At 37.5% G+C, this 18334-nt stretch overlaps 4 protein-coding genes across 5 annotated transcripts; 1 reads left to right on the forward strand and 3 right to left on the reverse strand.

Annotated features, from left to right (window-relative positions):
* LOC110753366 (uncharacterized) lies at positions 1 to 6979 on the reverse strand. The gene is made up of 11 exons (XM_021954263.2): positions 6533 to 6979; positions 5848 to 5997; positions 5362 to 5529; positions 4161 to 4313; positions 3875 to 4027; positions 3268 to 3432; positions 2975 to 3145; positions 1387 to 1573; positions 1059 to 1272; positions 784 to 985; positions 1 to 502 (listed from the first exon to the last, which is right to left on the reverse strand). Exons 1-11 carry the CDS (start codon positions 6744 to 6746, stop codon positions 456 to 458), a joined length of 1824 nt encoding a protein of 607 aa, XP_021809955.2. The 5' UTR covers positions 6747 to 6979; the 3' UTR covers positions 1 to 455.
* Positions 6980 to 7457: 478 nt separating this feature from the next.
* Positions 7458 to 10851, reverse strand: LOC110753367 (RHOMBOID-like protein 12, mitochondrial). Its single transcript, XM_021954264.2, has 8 exons — positions 10232 to 10851; positions 9445 to 9565; positions 9202 to 9321; positions 8845 to 8955; positions 8558 to 8602; positions 8289 to 8393; positions 8165 to 8206; positions 7458 to 8054 (listed from the first exon to the last, which is right to left on the reverse strand). Exons 1-8 carry the CDS (start codon positions 10627 to 10629, stop codon positions 7965 to 7967), a joined length of 1032 nt encoding a protein of 343 aa, XP_021809956.1. The 5' UTR covers positions 10630 to 10851; the 3' UTR covers positions 7458 to 7964.
* Positions 10852 to 11051: 200 nt separating this feature from the next.
* Positions 11052 to 14798, reverse strand: LOC110753381 (RHOMBOID-like protein 12, mitochondrial). Of its 2 annotated transcripts, none has more exons than XM_021954281.2 (8): positions 14395 to 14798; positions 12886 to 13006; positions 12552 to 12671; positions 12272 to 12382; positions 12036 to 12080; positions 11779 to 11883; positions 11654 to 11695; positions 11052 to 11297 (listed from the first exon to the last, which is right to left on the reverse strand). In XM_021954281.2, exons 1-8 carry the CDS (start codon positions 14796 to 14798, stop codon positions 11208 to 11210), a joined length of 1038 nt encoding a protein of 345 aa, XP_021809973.1. In that variant the 3' UTR covers positions 11052 to 11207. The 2 variants fall into 2 exon arrangements, with proteins under 2 accessions (XP_021809973.1, XP_088109531.1); XM_088253405.1 differs by having other exon boundaries at positions 12036 to 12094.
* Positions 14799 to 14856: 58 nt separating this feature from the next.
* LOC110753380 (Mitochondrial transcription termination factor family protein) lies at positions 14857 to 17610 on the forward strand. The gene is made up of 2 exons (XM_021954280.2): positions 14857 to 14938; positions 15095 to 17610. The coding sequence occupies exon 2, from the start codon at positions 15170 to 15172 to the stop codon at positions 16535 to 16537; it is 1368 nt and encodes a 455-aa protein (XP_021809972.1). The 5' UTR covers positions 14857 to 14938; positions 15095 to 15169; the 3' UTR covers positions 16538 to 17610.
* The last annotated feature ends 724 nt before the right edge of the window (positions 17611 to 18334 follow it).

An 18334-nucleotide genomic window follows, 5' to 3' on the forward strand; every position in this document is an offset into this window, starting at 1 on the left:
TGAGAAAATTTTATAGGTATTCATTTCCATCAGAACGAAGATTGCAAAAGATCACAAGAGAAGTAAATCTAAGCCATGTTTTTCATCTCATGGAGATAGAGCCAGCAGAAGAATGTGGATAACTGCAATTGCCATTCATTCTTTTGCTGAAAAAAGGGAACCAATACCTATAAGAGTCACCAAATTCTGATAAGCAAAATATTTTTGCCATAATGTATGAAGCTGTTCAATTTGAAATAGCAACTAATCAATAATCCACCAGGTTTAGATGTGAACTACATAAAACTAGAATTTTAGACCTAGGACTGTTAGGAGGTGGCAGATCACAAGAGTTGGAAAATTCTGTATATCCCCTGTCATATGCATCTATGATCACCTTGAGATGATGAATGTACAAATAGCCGGCAGTTTTCCATTTTGGGTTATGTTCAGAAGCATTCCTCAACCACACTTTTTCAAACAGATGTTGCTTCACTGTGTCCTTCAGTTAGTTTCCTGCCATCTGTCATCACAAAATTGGACAGCCAATCAGCTCATCACTTATCTTCAAGCACACACTGAGTTTAAATGAGGAACCAGCTTAAAATCTACAAAAAGTGGAGATACAAATTTGGGGAGGGAAAAACCTACAAAAAGCAAAGACATAAAAATTTGTTTCTGACAGTATCTGCATTTAAGTCTCTTTCATTGCTTTCAAACAATTCACTATAGTAGCATATGCATCAATGCTGATGAGCCCGTAGCAAAGCCAATTAAGTAATAGAATACTCATTACATTCCTACCTTGGTTTCGGGATGAGCTGACAGTCGTATTTTCTGTGGCAGACAAATTTTCCTTCATAACTTCAGAGTCAAAATTTGGTGCATCAGTTGTCCCGTGACTCCTGTCTTCTCCCACAACTTCAGGGTTAAAGTTTGAAGCATCATTTGTCTGATTATCACCCAGATTCAATGGAGTCACTGACTGATCAGGTTTTCCACTAACCTGCATAAGAGTCCAGAGTTTAAATGCAAAATATATAGATATATGTATAATACAAGGGAAAGAAAGATCTGACCTTATGCAGGTGAGAAGCATCAGAATATGCTTGATTCTTAGAAACGGACGCTGCAGCAGCTTCTGTCTGCTCATGTGATACGGACTCCTTGCCATGAACATTATCTGCCTGTACGTGTTCTACTGTCTCTTGCCTGACGCTCCTAGAAGTTTTTGATTTGCTGTTGTAATCACCATTTGACATTAAACCACCAGCTTCACTGGCAGCCCGCTTCCTGATTCAGGAATCACATGATCAAAGTTAAACAAAACATTCTAGGAAAATGTGGTACAATGATTGATGTTCGAAAGAATAGTAATATTAAGCATAAAATTGACCATATTCTTACCTGCTGGAATTAGGAGTAGTTATGTTGTGAATGTCTGGCTTGTTGGAAAACAAGATACCACGAAGAGGCTTTCCATCAATGACAGTTTCAATCGTATATCCATCAAAAAGTTTTTCAGTAACCTTTGCTTGAAATGTCTTCTTTCCCAGAAGAAGCTGGGATTGATTCAATGGGATATTCTGTCTACCTGCAGTCATAGCACTAGATCTTTTGAGGTAGTCACCAAATTAAGCCTAATACATATTTAACCAATAAAAGTCCACTGCAACTAGTACTTTACTCCCTAACAATGCAGCCGAATCTTACATATAAGTCCAGCACAAACAAATTTAGAAGGTGCTAACTCATGCAAGTAGGTAACCTAAAATATAAACCTCAAATGGAGGTACACAGATACTCGCAGCAATTCAACATACAGCATTACTGGTTCAACACAGCCCTTAAAAGTAGTATCTTAAAAAATCAGGATTGAACGTTAGAGAAGGTTAATCATATAGACTCAAGTTAAAAATGAAGAAGCCAAGGGCCTACCCATCCGTAAATTTGATTTCACCAAATAGTTCTTCTGTTGCACCCATAACTTGTTTTTTGCAGAATCCAACAGCTTATTCTACCTCAGAATTTCAAAGGTTCACTCAAAGGGAGATTGAATAGACAAGAGAACAAGAAATCAAACGGCAAGCTTTCTAGCTTCCATTCAAGGTAAAATAACTTAAGCATCAAGACCACTTTGGCCATGGCTAGTAAAGCTGCAGGTAACCGTTAAACTAACACCCTTGGATTGCAATGAGTAATATATATAATACTATAATAACCTAAATCCTTATTTCCTTGTCCACTGATAAACTTTGTTCTTTTGTTAGCTGAGAATCTATATCATAGAACAGTAGAGGCCATATCCTTTACTGGCCCTTTGAAGTGGTTAAAAGACTACATGTGTAGCCAGTTCAGTACAATAGCCCCAGAATCCAATGGTAGCCGATCAAATCCTTCACTTGTAGGATAACATTGAGACAAAGTAAATATACTTTAAACATACGTGCACATAGAAGCTAATGAAATCAAAACACATGCAAAAGATAGCACTCTCTGGAAATGTGTTTCCATGGAGTTAAGTACTGGATAGTGACCTTAGAATGACAACTTTCCAAGGATCAGAAAATTTACCTGCTTTTAAATGACTTAGAAGTTTGCAAATTTGAATAAAATAAAAAACCATGGGGCATACTCTACCAAAAAAACACCACGGGGCGTAAGGGGGCTTGATCTCATGCAGTTTCCCTAAATAGTCATGAGAAATTTTGCAGGAAAAAGAAAAACATTGAACTTCTAACGAGACTTCAAAAGCAGATAAACATGAATAGAAAATCTACAAACCTACCACCCCTTTCGTTTTCTCACCACTTGGAAGAAAGAAAGGAAAGGTTCTAGATCCTGATGCACCGAAGAAAGGAAACCACTATATCAGCATGATGTATTACAGGAACAAAATTCCTTTAAGACATGTGATTATGATTCTTTTTGCAATATGTACACGTTGATGCCCAGAGAAAAAAGGGGAAACTGTATCCAGATCAGTAATACTTACATGGTTGGGCATAAAATGGAACTGTCATGGGTTGCCTCATATCTGCACCAGTTCCAACGTTAACAAGAGGCTTGTCATGAAAAGAAGTGAGATTTTGCTCTTGGCACTTTAGCTTTAATTGCTTCCTCAAAGATAATTTCTCTAGCCTCCGTTCACTCTCCCTGGTAAGTCCTAAAATTAGAAATTATATCAGGTCAGTAAGACTTTATCAGATTTCAAACACAGATAAATATTTACCGTAACAAAATAATCCAAATAATTCAGGGAAAAAAAATGAAAAGATAATACTTAACCTGTGTATAAGTAATACATGTCATCCAGTGCCTCAAGACTTTTATTGCAACCACCAATAAACACAAGTACACCTCCCTTCACAGGATCCAAGCAGTCCCCAGCAACAGAAAATCTAGCAGAAGGCCCATCACCTGCAGTTATTACCTTGGTCCATACACCAGTATCTATACCAATTGGGATAGAGTGGGTATCATTAATGACACAATTCCACAAACATTAAGCCACTGGGAAGAAAGTAAGAAGCTAGAACATAAAGTACATGCAGACCAAGGTAGATAGATAAAAAGGTTGCTCAGAAGCTTGAAACCATTCATAAAAGCAAGTAACCCAAAGGAACCATGGCATGCATGTTGTGACTCTCACTTTAGAAATCCAATATCAAATATCAAGCTGGTAGTTCAAATAAGAGAACTACATACAATTGTCACACAGACGGTTGACTTCAACCATCACCTAAAATGTTTCACATTCTTGTGCATGTGGATGAATATGTTTCAAAGAAAATAGAATCCTCTCTCTCTCTCTCTCTATCTATCTATATATATATACACACACATTTGTGGCGGAAAGACATGAATATGTTTCAGATAAGTACTTGATACGTACCAACATCAAGCATGTGGAGGTCATTGTATAGATTTTGGGCATCTGTGAATCCCCCAAAAACAAATAAATTCTTCCCAAAAGCAACAGTTGAATGACCAGCTCGGGGTGGCAAAAGCTGGCCTGAAGTGTTCAGCTCCCTCCACATTAGAGTATCTAATGAAGTACAATAATGCCAGAAATATAGAAAGTATATTATCATTTACAATATCGCCAAGTGAGGTATAACAAATGTAACAATTTGTTATTATATATAACTGTAAATGGTCATTTAAGAAAATTATGATACCTGCATCAAGGATATGGACATCGGATAAATAGTAATCATGTCCATCTTCACCACCAATCACAATTATTTTGTTCTTCCAAGATGAACAAGTATGGCTATCACGTGGAGATGGTGGGTTGCCTGATGTTGTAGCATGTTTCCATACAAACGTCTCTACAAGATAAGAGAACAAAAGAAGTAAACCACGTATTATGTGCTATCTGTATCAATCAGTGACTCCAAGTCAAAATAAAAACTGAATGTGATGTCCTACGCTCAGAATACTCACTCCCTCCTTCCTCCCAGTCTAGAGTCTACAAAGACAAAATACTAATAGACTTCAATGAAGAGCACACCAACAACTTCATACCCTAAGAAGGTCCACATGCTATCCAAACAACTTATGCTAAATAAGATATCAATCCGCTCACCAAAGGAATTAAAAGCAAGGGATGTTGAACAACTAGTTCATAAAAGCCGTAGGATTGATCCAATGGCATATATTTCTAAGCACTTAACCTCATAGGTACCATTTTGGCTTCAATAAAAAACCATTCAGCAAAGCCATTTAGTTTTGACCCGCTAAGATGAATAAACATGTTTTGCAGCTTCTCATCCAGTCATCTCTCTCCCTCATCCACTTTCTCTCTCTCTCTCAACTTAAAATATCTATTAAATTTTCAAATCAATTCGACCCAAGAAAGACCAAAGCACAGATTGATGTAATTTTTCTTTGGATTCACAATCCACAACCTGTAATTTACCCAATCTGAACCTTTGTCCAAACGCCAACTTTTAATTAAATAGAAATGGAAAGTAATAAGTTGAATAAATCTGCTTTAAACCAGAGAGAGAGAGAGAGAGAGAGAGAGAGAGAGAGAGAGGGGATGACGGAGAGAGATGGCTGGATGAGGAATCTGCATAACACGTTTATTCCTCTTTGCAGGTCAAAACTAAAATGGGTTGCAGACTGAAGACAAAATGGGTAGTTAATAAAACTACGTGTCGTTGGATTAATCCCACAGCTCTTATAAACTAGTTGCTCACTGTCCCTCATTTTTAGTTCCTTAGGCAAGTGGGATCAAATAAGTAAACTCGTAATATCCATGTGAGTAGTCCACATAAATGCATGATAATTGTTTGCACACAAAAGTGCCATAAAAGTCATTCAAGCCAATCTTCACCAAAGTGATCAATAAACTAACCTTATATTGAAACTCACCTGTATTCAAAATGTAAAGATCATTGTAGTACACTTCATCGCTATTATTAGATGATTTTCCACAGCCACCAAATATAAAAAGCCGTTTCCCAACAAGGGCTGCACTATGACCCTCTCGTGCCTCTGGTCCATCGCCTCTTAAACTTGGAGATATCCATGTATGTGAAGCTACACAAACATTAAAAACATAAGTGAGCACATTGGTGGTAATTACAGTAATAAAGAATTTGATACAAAGCCCTAAACGGTAATGGTGTTAGTATATGGAAAGATTATATCTGGTTTCAACTCTTAAGCATACCAATCCAAGATGGATAAAGAAAATAAGTTAATTGTCACCCTGGACATATAATCATCTGATTGAATTACTTGACCCATAATAATATAGCATTAGTCAGCTGATACTGTGTAGATAAATCCAAGGGTGAGCACACTAGAAAAGCTTGCTAGTAAAAAAGCAAAGAGTGAAGAGAGAAATTCACTCACAGGTGTCTAATATATGCAAATCCTTGAGAGGGTTCATCCCATCTGTACCCCCAAAGACGAAGAGATTATCACCAACGGAGGTACAGCTGTGGCTGTCCCTTGGAGTTGGAGGGGTTCCTTTTATCACCGGCTGACTCCATGTATGCGTAGCTGCAGTCAGCAATTGAGAATGAGAGAATGAACGATTTCAAAACTACCTCCATATAAAATGCAATAACACACAGGCAAATGCAAAGTGCTAGTCTTTTAACACCTAGAACAGAATTTAATACGAAAGTAAAGAGCTCATAGGAAGCACTATTCGAAATTGTATAACCAAACAAAAAAGAAAAAAGAAAACAACTTTAGGAGTTAACAAATGAAACCCCTAAAATCAAAGTTCACTAGCATATTCATAAAGCGTCTACGCAAGTATTGTTGCAGAAACCCATCACAGAATTTATTCCAAACTAGAAGACCCATGAAAAATTTAACAAATTAAACCCAACAAAAACCCTAATTACAAGCCCACAAGCACCCGCATGGGCACTAATATACAGGTTATATCAGAAAAATTCAAACTTTGTCCCAGAAAAATTTCAAGCAATAAGGCAAAACCAAGATTACAAAAACCCATAGAAAAAATGGAAATCGATAAATAACGCAAAAATCTTGGGAATTTTTTTCGCTTTTGTGGAAGACCCACCAGTGTCGAAAACGTGAACTTGGTTGGTCTGACAGTTATCTTTGCCATAACCCCCAAAGACATATAGCAACCTCCCTTCTTTAATGGCGTTGCAGGTGTGCCCCCACCTCTTCCCTGGCCCAGATATATCACACAACAATTCTTGTTGTTGCTGTTGCTGTTGCTGTTGCTGGTGAGCTTGTTTAGGCTGTAGCTGAACCCTTTCCCACCTCATTTTCTGGGTAACAACGGGGGGAGAGATACCCAGTTGGTAGAAAATGCGAAAAAGTGAAAGATGTTGAATTACAAAGATGAATTTTTTTTTTTAATCGGGGTTTTCTGGGATTGAATTGATTTTATTGAGTTCATGCAAATAAGGAAATAAATCATTAAAATAATAAAAGAGAGGGTCCAAAACAAGAGAGATAAATGCTGTTCTTTGGGAAATGAGAGACAAATGTGTTCACTAGGGAAGTGATTTGGGGATTTATTATTATTTGATAAAAATTAAATTAAAAACTAAAAGAATAAATTTATGCATATACCCATTAAAAAATGATACATGATAAACTTCAACAAAATTGCCTTTGTTAGAGAAAAAAACTAGTTAATGACACGTTATATGTCTCCACTCCATTTGTATTTCATGCACGTACATTGAAACTTGGGTATCATCGATGGGTTTGTTATATAAGGTCCGACGTCGTTCTACTAGCAAAATAAAAGAACCAAGGGTAAAATTTTGTTTTTATTCCATTTACGCTTGGATGGAAACGAATTTAGTTATATAATGACACGTTTATGTCACATTAGACTTACGATTTGATTACCAACGGAAGTGATCGTTCCTAGTAAATAACATTTATCTATTTTTGAATATCTAAATTTTTACTGTCCAAAATGAAAAAAAGAAGAGGGAAAGAAAAACATGTTTAAGTTTTGGGATTTGAGGCCAATAGCGCATGGGCCTTGTACTATAATTCTGACAAGTTTCTTGTGTACAATTACAAAGATGGGGTTGAGAAGGAAGCCCACAAAGAAACTTGTCAGGGCTATACATAGAAGATGGCAACATTCTCTTTTATTCCAGAGAATGTTAGTGTGACCTTGCTTGCTACAGAATACACACCAATCCACAGTCAACTGTTCACAATCATCTACAACATATCACTGAGTCACTACTACAAAGATTGTTGAGTTCCGACTCACATACCACAGAGTTCCCTCAACAAAAGAACGATCCTTAAATGTGTTTGATTTTGAATCATCAGAATTTCACATTAAGATGGGGATTAGGACAGTTATGAAGTCTCTATCAAATCAATGGATGACAAGCTAATTTAAACCAGGAGAACAACCAACTGGAAGGCGCTGACTGATAGTTAATTAGCATGCTGGACTATCTTAGTTTCCTAGTGTTGTTGGTATGAAATCTGCAGAGCTGGTACAAAGTTCAGAAACGTCCCTTCCGAATTCGAGCCCAGGCTATGGCTGCAACTGCAGCACCCCCCAAGTGTGCAGATCCTGAGATACGTTGGTCTCCCTGCAATAACAAAATAATGTTACCACTAAATTTGTTTACTAGAAAATCACAATGACACTGGTTTAAACACCAAAGAAATGTGAAAACAGGAAGAGAACCAAATAATATACCCGTATTATCCTCGTGAGATCTTTCCCAATTATATAGATCCCCTAAAATGGAAAAAAGAGAGGTAAGATTTCAAGGATTTGCTTAATAATAGCCTCAACCAATCACCTGATGAAACAAACTTACCATCAGTATGGCAGGAACTGGTACGATAAACTCCAAGTAGATGGTAGATTTTGGGAAGAGGAATATATCAAGCAACATGATCGCAGTAACCGCCCCACTTGCGCCCTACATGTCACACAACAGTGAAATGAATTAGAGTTCATTTTCTAGGCTAGCTGTTGTTCAGATTTGTTGGGCAAATGAAAACCAAGGAATATGTTTTCATCTGTCCTTGTTTTGTTGAGAAAAGTAAGGACCACAACACATGTAAACAGTTTCTGAAAGCATACCAGTCCCTGTATCTTTGATGGGTCCATCTTCATCGGTTGTCCGCCCTGCAAACAGCATAGTACATACGATAAAAATACTCAAAACTGTATATTCACAAAACCATCCAGGAGTTTCCATTCTCTAAATTGTACGTTCAATATAAAAGTTACTTGCATTTTCTTGTAAACAAGAACAATTGATCTTTCGATTATAATTTCGAGCACAGCATGAGCAATATATGCAAAGCAATGACCCATGCAACTTTATCCTAACATGGATGTATCACATAAGCTGAGTATCAGTTTACCTTCGATGACGCAGCCAGATAGGCTTTGTGCACCAAGAAGAAGACCGAGCCACCAACAGCCCCAGCTAGATACAACTTTAAAAAAAACTCGGGCCCAAAAATTCTTCCAATCTGGTCAGTGCACCATTTAAAAAGAGAAAGATGGTAAAAACTGATTGAATATATCACTTTATATAAATCATGGAAGAGACCAATTTCATGATATATTATTATTGTCCAACTGAATGATATGCCAAAACAAAATTTAATACCTTACAGTACCGGTTTATGATATACATGCGTCTCCACCCCCTCCCTCTCCCCCAAAAAGAAAATTACTAGAAAGAAAAAAAAAAGGTTCAGAGAAAATTAGCTTACATGCTTCCCAAAAACATATAGTCCAAGCATGTTCGAAGTGACATGCCCAGCATCGATATGACTGAATGCACAAGTTATCAATGTGTGCAAACGTCCACTTGTAAAATTGTCTAATGAAATCTGGTTACAGAAGAAAATAAACAAATTAGGAAATTGTAGTAAATGAAATCATGTTATAGAAATAACGTGATATGACAAGTTGACAACATTTTGTTATAATTTCAGACTGAGGGAGGGACTCACGGTAAAATTCTTCGCCATGAAGCTAACATCTGCAATCTTCCATAACATAAACACGGCAACATTAGCTATAATCAATCCCAAAACCACCTCACCCTCTGATACCCTTCGGAACCATGATCTCCTGCGAAGAGGAAAACATTAAGTTACTGACAGAAAATAACCTACATACATTGATGATCTGAAGGCATATTAAACTATTCATCCTGCTCATGTTACTTATATGACAACTGATACTTTAAACAAGCAAATTCGTTCTTGATGAGTTCCTAAATAACAGTTAACAAAAGTCACTATTTTTTAAATGTTATTTTTGTAATTTGTTGTGTGGGCAGAAGATGTTTTGCAGTTATCAACTTTTGAAATGCCAAGCAAGAGCATTTGCAGTCAAGAATGCAGGAGCTTTTGTGATGAATAAAACCAAGCAATGGCTTGAAGCACGTAAATGGAAATATTTGTACGGTCAGCCAGTCACAATTGGATACGTGTCGTCCTTCCCTGACCTGTTGCAGGCACACTTACTTTTGCTCATTGGTTAAAACAAACAACCGTGAAAATGCAAACCAAAAGGAAATTTCAAACAAACAATTTATCACATTCTAACCAGGAATTCCACAATGTGGAAGAATAAAAAAAAACAGATTAAACGTTAAGGCTGCGGAGAAGAAATCATAGGGAAAATGAGTTTACGGAAGAAAACTAGGAAATCGTCGTTGAATTTACTAGCTTTTCCTTCATTTTCTTAAGCAAACTGATAACTTCGACAATGAACAGAAAACTTTTACATTACCAGGAGGGACTCTGATTTGGGTTGAACTTTAAAATGTGTTTGCGAAATTGGGCTCTGAAAAAACCAGCAGGTTTGAACTCTGATGAAAGACTCTTGCTTGAGACTCTCATAAGGGTATTTGGGAAACCAAAAAAAAAGTGCCATTTGAGTAATGGGTTGGAGAGAAACCCATGGATTTTTTGTGTGAGAGTGTGCTGAAACCTCCATGAATGAGGAAGATGGTGAATCGGGTGTGCAGGAAAGGAGCTAAAGAAGTAGCCTTGAGGTTGGGTTTGGGGTGGTTTGGTGAGAGAAAGCGTTTTGTGAGGTTGGAAGTGGAAGAGTGAAGAGGTAGTGGAGGAGTTTGGGAGATTTTTGGGGAGGTTTGAGGCTAGTTTCAAAGAAAGGAGCCTCTGCATTTTTGAAGTTTTGATGAAAGCGTTATTCGGTGGGTATTATGGTTTTTTGGCCTTTGGTGGGTTTTTGGAAAAGTTCCTTCCTTTTTCTTAGATAACAAGGTAGCTTCAGTCCCTCGGCAACTGAGATCAATGGAAATGTGAAAGTATGCACACAGGTTTAAATTTGGGAAGAAGAAAAAGAAAGTAACTTGGGAGTGACTAAATTACGGTATTACCCCAATTGCTTTTAAGTCCTTCTCCATTCTGTAAATTGCTAGCTATTCTTGGGAAACCTTGATTTGGGCAGTACAAAGATAACTTGTTGAGTTGTGATTCGGATACCATACACAAAGATATTCAATTTCTGTAACATGATACTACTTTTCCTCAACAAAGATTGTTTAACGTGTTTGAATCATCAGAATTTCTCATTGAGATGGGGATTAGAAAAGTTCAGAAAGGTTGTCAAGTCTGTATCAATGGATGATAAGCTAATTTAAATCAGGAGAACAACCAGCTGGAAGGCACTGGCTAATAGTTAACATGGTGGACTATCTTAGTTTCCTAGTGTTGTGTAATCTGCAGAGTCGTTGCGAAATTCAGAAACGCCCCTTCCGAAGTCGTGCCCAGGCTATGGCTGCAACTGCAGCACCCCCCAAGTGTGCAGCTCCTGAGATATGACTGTCTCCCTGCAATAACAAAATAATGTTACCACTAAATTGACTGGAAAATAACAATAACATTGATTTGATGGCATCAGAAAGACAATTCTGGAGTTCCAAATCATTCAGTTAGATGAATGACAGTTTGCACAGGGTTCCAACTTGGCTCCGTTACATCACTCGAAGGAATATGCTTGCAGAAAATAAAAACAAGCACAATAAACAAGGTCGAACTGTGAAATCATTGACTGGCTGAAAACCATTGAGTGATGATAACCATGACTCAACTCCTACTCCTGTTTCAAGCCCAATGTAAACACCAGACATGCACCATGAACACAGACACAAAATGAAATTTGAAAACCGGAAGATAATCAACGTACCTCTATTATCCTCAAGACATCTTTCCCAATTAGAAAGATACCCTAAAATGGAAAAAAGAAGAGGTTAGTTTTCAAGGATTTTCTTAATAGCCTCAACCAATCACCTAACATAGAAGCAAACTTACCAGCAGGATGGCGGGAACTGGTATGATAAACTCCAAGTAGAGGGTAGATTTTGGGAAGAGGAATATATCAAGCAACATGATAGCATTAACAGCCCCGCTTGCACCCTACATGTCACAAAAACACACAACACTGAAAAGAATTAAAGGTCAACAAATTTCATCTAGATAACAACCCATCTGAGTAAAATTCTCAACTCTTAGTCAAACAATCCGTAAAAGTAAGGAGCACAGCATGTAAAGAGTTTTCGAAAGCATACCAGTCCCGGTATTTTTGACGGGTCCATGTTCCACGGTTGCCGGCCCTGCAAACAGCAGACTGATGAAATACTCAAGACTGTATATTCACATAACCATCCAGGAGTTTCCATTCTCTAATTACTTGCATTTTCTTGTGAAAAAGTTGATCCGTCGATTATCGTCTTGAGAAAAGCAATGAATTATATAACTTTATCCTTGAAAATGGTTTTATCACATAAGCTGAGTATCATTTTACCTTCGATGACGCAGCCATGTAGGCTTTGTGCACCAAGAAACAGACCGAGCCACCAACAGCCCCAGCTAGATACAACTTTAGCAAAAATTCAGGCCCAAAAACTCTTCCAATCTGGTCAGTGCACCAAAAAAATAAGAAAGATTATTGAAACTCATTGAATATACCACTTCATATACATCATGGACGTGATCAACGTTATGATGCATTGTTTCCAACCCCTCCCCCCCAAACAAAAGAAAATTAATAAATTTAAAAAAATCTTCTGAGGAAATCAACTTACATTCGTCCCAAAAAAATATAGTCCAATCATGTTAGAAATGATATGGCCAACATCCATATGACTGAATGCAGAAGTTATCAATGTGTGCAGACGTCCACTTGTAACATTGTCTAATGAAATCTGGTTACAGAAAATCAAATTCAGGTGAAAAATGGAATGCTATCACACTAGACTAATAAGCAGCTGCAAAGAGCTACTTAAGAAGCCAATGGATTCACATTCGAATATAAAATCTTTTATTTCTCAACAAGAGAGATCCCACGAAGAGGTGTCAAGAAATAAAGTCATATGACAAGTTGAGAATATTTAGTTAATTTCAAAATGAGGGACTCACGGTAAAATTCTTCGCCATGAAGCTAGGATCTGCAATCCTCCATAAAATAAAAACAGCAACATTAGCTATAATCAATCCCAAAACAACATCACCATCAGATACCCTTCGCAACCATGATCTCCTGTGAATAAGAGAAAATCAAGTTACTGGCAGAAGATAACTTACATACATAGGGACAGGAAACTTGGGGATACAAAGTGGATCCTGGGTTTTCCGATTTCTTAACCAAGAGAAGGAACTAACTGAACCCTATGAAATGCTAATGGAATTTTAAATAAATAAATAAAATTACTTTGAGAGAAGAAGATTAACACTACCAAAGAAACTGCACATAGGCAAAATTTGATACGAATGAGCAGAGTCTACACTCTGCAGTAGTGCTGTAGTACAGTAGTGTAGAACTCTATGATAACTAATATGCTTTCATACGTCCAGATAATCTTCTCAATAGAAACTATCATAGATAAGCCATCATGAGATTCGAAGCATCTTGCTCTAATACCTAAAGAAATTATTATTACTTTTTTTCAAAAAGATGAGATATCAAGATGGAAGTTAGCGGTGGAAAATCTAAGAACTCCTGCCTGCTGTACTGTGAAGACCAGTGTTGGTTGATATTCTATCTTGTCCATATATTTCCCTTCAATACTAAGATGACATATTTTCATACTGTACTTATCTTATAGCATAACTAGAAGAAACATTGTGAATCAGAAACTGAAATCCAAATTAATACTTAATTCAGACGGGAGAAAATGACTACCTGGCCACAAGCAAAATAATATATTTCTTTAAACTCACAAAACAGAAACCTTTATTGTATTTTCTATAACCTAAATAATATAAAGGCAATTTTTCACATACAAAGGCATTATAGGCCCCAAACTATTCCACCTATTCATGTTGTATGACAACTAATACTTTGCACAACCAGATTTGTTCTTGATTTCCTAAATAACAATTAACAAAAGTCATTATTCACATTTTATGTAATAGCAAACTGCATTATTGTATTATGTGGGCAGAAGTAGTTTGCAGTTATCATCAATCAACTCTCAAAATGTGGCAAGAGCATTTGCAATTGCAGGAGCTTCTGTGAAGAATAAAAACAAGCAGTGGCTTGAAGCACGTAAATACAACTATTTGTACGGTCAACCCATCACAATTGGATACGTGTCGTCCTTTTCTGTTCCAGCCACATTAATTTACTTTTACTTTTTTCTCATTGGTCAAATCAACCGTGAAAGTACGAAATTATAAGCCAAAAGGACACTTCAAATTAACCGAAAGAACCCTAACTAAACCAGAAACAATTTCTCACATTCTAACCAGGAATTCCACAATATGAAAGGAAAAAGACAACGGATTAAACATTAAGGCTGTCGAGAAATCATAGCAAAAATGAGTTTACGGAAGAAAACTAGGAATTCGTTATTGAATTTACTAGCTTTCCATCATTTCTTAATCAAACAGATAACTTCGACAATCAACAGAAAACAAAAACATTACCAGGGACTCCTAGGAGAAGTAAAATTTGGGTTGAACCGAAAACTCTGTTTGGGAAATTGGGCTCTGAGAAAGCCAAGTCTGAAATCTGAAAGACTCTTGCTTGAGACTCTCAAAAGGGTATTTGAGAAACCCATACAAAATTGCCGTTTGAGTAATGGGTTGAAGAGAAACCCATTAATTTTTTGTGTGAGAGTGTGCTGCAATCTCCATGAATGAAGATGATGGTGAAGGGGGTGTGCGGTAAAGGAGCTAAAAAAGTAGTTTTGGATTTGGGGTGGCTTGGTGAGAGAAAGCGTTTTGTGGGGTTGAAAGTGGAAGATTGAAGAGGTAGTGGTGGTGGTGGTGGAATTTGAGAGGCTTTTGGGGAGGTTTGAGGCTAGTTTCAAACGAAGGAGCCTCTGCATTTTTTAAGTTTTGATGAAAGCGCTCTTTGGTGGGTATAATAGTTTTGCCTTTTGGTGGGTTTTCGGGAAGTTCCTTTCTTTTTCTTAGAGAACAGGGTATCGACAGTCACCTCAGCACCTGAGATCAATGGAAATGAAATGTGAGTATGCAAATTTTTTGAGAACAGTATACAAAAAAAATTTAAATGTGGCAGGAAGGGAGTAGTAAATTACGGTATTACCCCAATACAACAACACATGAACATCTATCTTTCTCGTTTTGTTGTCACTTCACCCCTCATTTTTTCCCTTTTCAGGCTTTTATCTGCGTTAACGGACTTAGGTGGTGGGAAGGTTATACGTGTAGTTGGCGCTCAACTCAGAATTGTCAAATGGCCATAAGGATTTCAACCAGAACCACAGTTATCCGCTTCACAGAGATATTTACCGCCAAGAGAAACCAAACTTTCTCAAACCAAAGTTCCCAATCCTTTTCAACAAACCCAATAAAACCCAGATTTTCCCAGCAATCTCAATACAGGAAACAGATTTCCCTCGCCACTCTGCTCCAAAGGTATGGCTTCCCATCTTCTCTGCTTCACAATTTCCTTTCAAAGAATCACTTTTTATTGAATTCCAACATACAGGAATTAGAGAAGTCTCTGGTTATACTGTTATCCTTCAAAATACCCCAGAATTCCCTTGTTTCGTTGATATGTGACTGTCCTGGGGTTTTGGACTTTCAGTTCCTCAAGAAATGGGAAATGGGCTTCTCAAATTTTGTGCTTTTGAGTTCTTCCCCATTGATGATTAAGAGTGTTTTGGAACAATCTAAGAGATTTCAGATAGACCCAGATAGTTTTTTTAATAGTGTGGATGTTTTGAGGGGTTTAGGTTTTATTGATGGCACCGTTAGTAAGGTTATAGAGGGCTTCCCAGGAGTGATTTTGATGAATGGGAAGGAGATTCAAAGGAGACTCGAATTCTTGGCCGGAATTGGAATTCCAAGGGATGGAATTGATAGGGTTCTTCGTTCTTTTCCCGGGTTTATAGGATTTGGGGTCGAAGATAGGCTGAAGCCATTGCTTTATGAGTTTAAATATTTCGGCTTTAGTGTGGATGTGATTAGCAGAGAGATAATTAAAGAGCCAAGAATCCTCAGCATGGAGTTGGGTGAATTCTCGCAGTGTTTGGAATTCTTGAGGACTTTGAAATGTAGGGTACCAATCAAGGAGAAGATTTTCAGTGAGGGTGAATTTAGAGCTGGGTTCGAAGTGAAACTGAGAGTCGACTGCTTGTGCAGATACGGGTTGATTCGTAGAGAGGCTTTTGAGGTGTTGTGGAAGGAACCAAGGTCAATTATGTATAAGGTGGGGGAGATTGAGAGAAAGATTGAGTTTTTAATACATAGGATGAAATTCAATAGTCGTTGTTTGGTTGAAGTTCCAGAGTATTTGGGTGTGAATTTTGAGAAGCAAATAATTCCACGGTACAATGTGATAGAGTATTTGAGATCAAAAGGGGGGCTTGGTTATGAGGTGGGGTTAAAGGGTCTGGTCAAGCCTAGCAGGCTTAGATTCTATAATCTGTATGTCAAGCCATATCCGGATTGTGCAAAAATGTTTGGGAGATTTTCAGGAGATGTTAAAGCTCAAAGCCGGCATCCTGTTGGACTATGGAAACTTTTCAAGCCACAAAGATATCCAGAATCCAAAGAAGATGTGAAGAACACAAAGTTATTTATGGAATCTCTGGGTTAGTATTGCACTGATTGTGAGCAATTCTTCATCGTACAAGTTGAGGATTTCACCAGGTAGCCTTTTGCGTCTGTAATCTGAATGGATGCAATAATTGTTGGTGGCATGAAGTGTCTTCTGCTGCATGAAGGGCATACTTGTTGGTATACAGTGATTTGGATTTGCGACTTGCCTTTTATGATGCATGTAGAAAATTTTGGGAAAACTTAGTTTAGTGAATCGAAATCTGGACATGCATTGCTGATACATGAAGCAGTTTCCTTTGTATCAATACTACTTCAAAAGAGAAGAAGCGGCAGTTTTTGCATAGGCTTGCAGTTGAGCGAATGGCTGCCTGCCAGTATCTTTGGCAGAAACATGCACATACCAAGCATCCAGTGATGTGATATGTGTTTTTTGCAAGTAACTTAGCTTTCTGATTCCTATTGATTGCATTACATTGTCAGAATTGATCTGTGACTGTATTAATAATCATGAGTTTCGCCACGGAGACAAGACCTAGAATGAAGAAGCTAGTAGCAGTGGGGCATACAACAATAATGTTCACTTATACAAGCTCAATCAACATTATTGGATTTGGCTACCATGATTGGCTGTTAATGGTCCATGAATCGCGAGGGATATCAGGAAGATAAGGTATGCAACAGCTTTGATTGTTGAGATACCTCTTGAAAACCTGGCTTTGCAATTGAAGGACTGGGGGTTTAGAGGAATTGAATAGATTTGCAGGACTTTGAATGTTTTGCTTAGTCAGGGAAGTTATAGGCATAACAGCATCAAACAGATGTCCAGAACTTGATGATGGAATGGTTGAGTGCAGCTATTGTTGCCATGGATTCATTTCTTGCACAGATGGCTGCTGATCATATAATTCGACTCAATTTTCAGTTGGAGCCATGTCTTTGGCTTGCTAAACTTTTACACATTGCATTTGCAGAATGTTGATGTAGTAAACCCACTTGTAGCTTGACAGTTTTACCAACCTTGCGACTTTTTAAAACTCAACTCCATGTATGTGATGTCTCCATAATTGATTCTTAAAGTTCCTTCTGCCAGGAAGTTACCTTTTGTTATCACCGTTCACTGCGTATAAACCTGATAAAGACGTGTTTTCATATTGAATAACTTTGCAGCTTCCATTCGAAATTATGAGAGGACTTTGAGCATTTTCAAATGGCTTTTCCAGAATCTAAATGGGGCTTAACAGTTACTCTATTCATACCAAAATGTTGTACAATGACTCTCTTGATAAACTAAAGCCCACGACAATGACCCTCTTTATGTATTGAAGCCCATGCGTTTTATTGGAAAGCCTTTAACCCAAATAAACGGATGAAATAAGATAAATGGACCTTGAATACTTCAGCTTTTAATATATAGATTTTTTTTAAGGGATTCATTTTTTAGGACCTCTTATTGAGAAGGACGATAACATATTAAACTGTAAATTCATACATGCTACACGGGTGCTAGGACTCGAACTCATGACCTTTTATAAGGAAACAATTGCTCCAAACCACTACACTTAGTGGGTCCTTTGCTTTAAGGGATCTTCTTTTAATATAGTTTGCTCAGTTCAAGGCTGCATATATATCATATGTCATGCAGAATCGCAGATACCAAAAACCCTAGGGCCTAATGTACAAATTGAGATGCATGATACCATGTGGGATCAGATTGATCAGTTATGTGTATTAATTTTCTAATTAACAACATAACAAGACCTTTTACCTTGTAGGCAATTGACCTGGTCTATGCTTAGAAAGCAAGTAAATGTTCCCCGAGATTGAACCAAATTGA

The sequence above is a fragment of the Prunus avium genome, chromosome 5 (assembly GCF_965620075.1).
Source record: "Prunus avium chromosome 5, drPruAviu1.hap1.1, whole genome shotgun sequence".
Lineage (NCBI taxonomy): Eukaryota > Viridiplantae > Streptophyta > Magnoliopsida > Rosales > Rosaceae > Prunus > Prunus avium.

Excerpts from the sequence above, each read along its gene's own strand:
- LOC110753366 (XM_021954263.2), bottom strand. The coding sequence starts at position 6,746 with ATGAGGTGGGAAAGGGTTCAGCTACAGCCTAAACAAGCTCACCAGCAA. Across the intron at positions 1,273-1,386 it reads ACTACTCCTAATTCCAGCAG|GAAGCGGGCTGCCAGTGAAG; the intron begins GTAAGAATATGG and ends TTCCTGAATCAG. Across the intron at positions 503-783 it reads CAGCTCATCCCGAAACCAAG|ATGGCAGGAAACTAACTGAA; the intron begins GTAGGAATGTAA and ends TTGTGATGACAG.
- LOC110753367 (XM_021954264.2), bottom strand. The coding sequence starts at position 10,629 with ATGCAGAGGCTCCTTTCTTTGAAACTAGCCTCAAACCTCCCCAAAAAT. Across the intron at positions 8,956-9,201 it reads TATATGTTTTTGGGAAGCAT|ATTGGAAGAATTTTTGGGCC; the intron begins GTAAGCTAATTT and ends TGCACTGACCAG. Across the intron at positions 8,603-8,844 it reads ATCTGGCTGCGTCATCGAAG|GGCGGACAACCGATGAAGAT; the intron begins GTAAACTGATAC and ends TGCTGTTTGCAG.
- LOC110753381 (XM_021954281.2), bottom strand. The coding sequence starts at position 14,798 with ATGCAGAGGCTCCTTCGTTTGAAACTAGCCTCAAACCTCCCCAAAAGC. Across the intron at positions 12,081-12,271 it reads ACATGGCTGCGTCATCGAAG|GGCCGGCAACCGTGGAACAT; the intron begins GTAAAATGATAC and ends TGCTGTTTGCAG. Across the intron at positions 11,696-11,778 it reads CAGTTCCCGCCATCCTGCTG|GGTATCTTTCTAATTGGGAA; the intron begins GTAAGTTTGCTT and ends TTTCCATTTTAG.
- LOC110753380 (XM_021954280.2), top strand. The coding sequence starts at position 15,170 with ATGGCCATAAGGATTTCAACCAGAACCACAGTTATCCGCTTCACAGAG.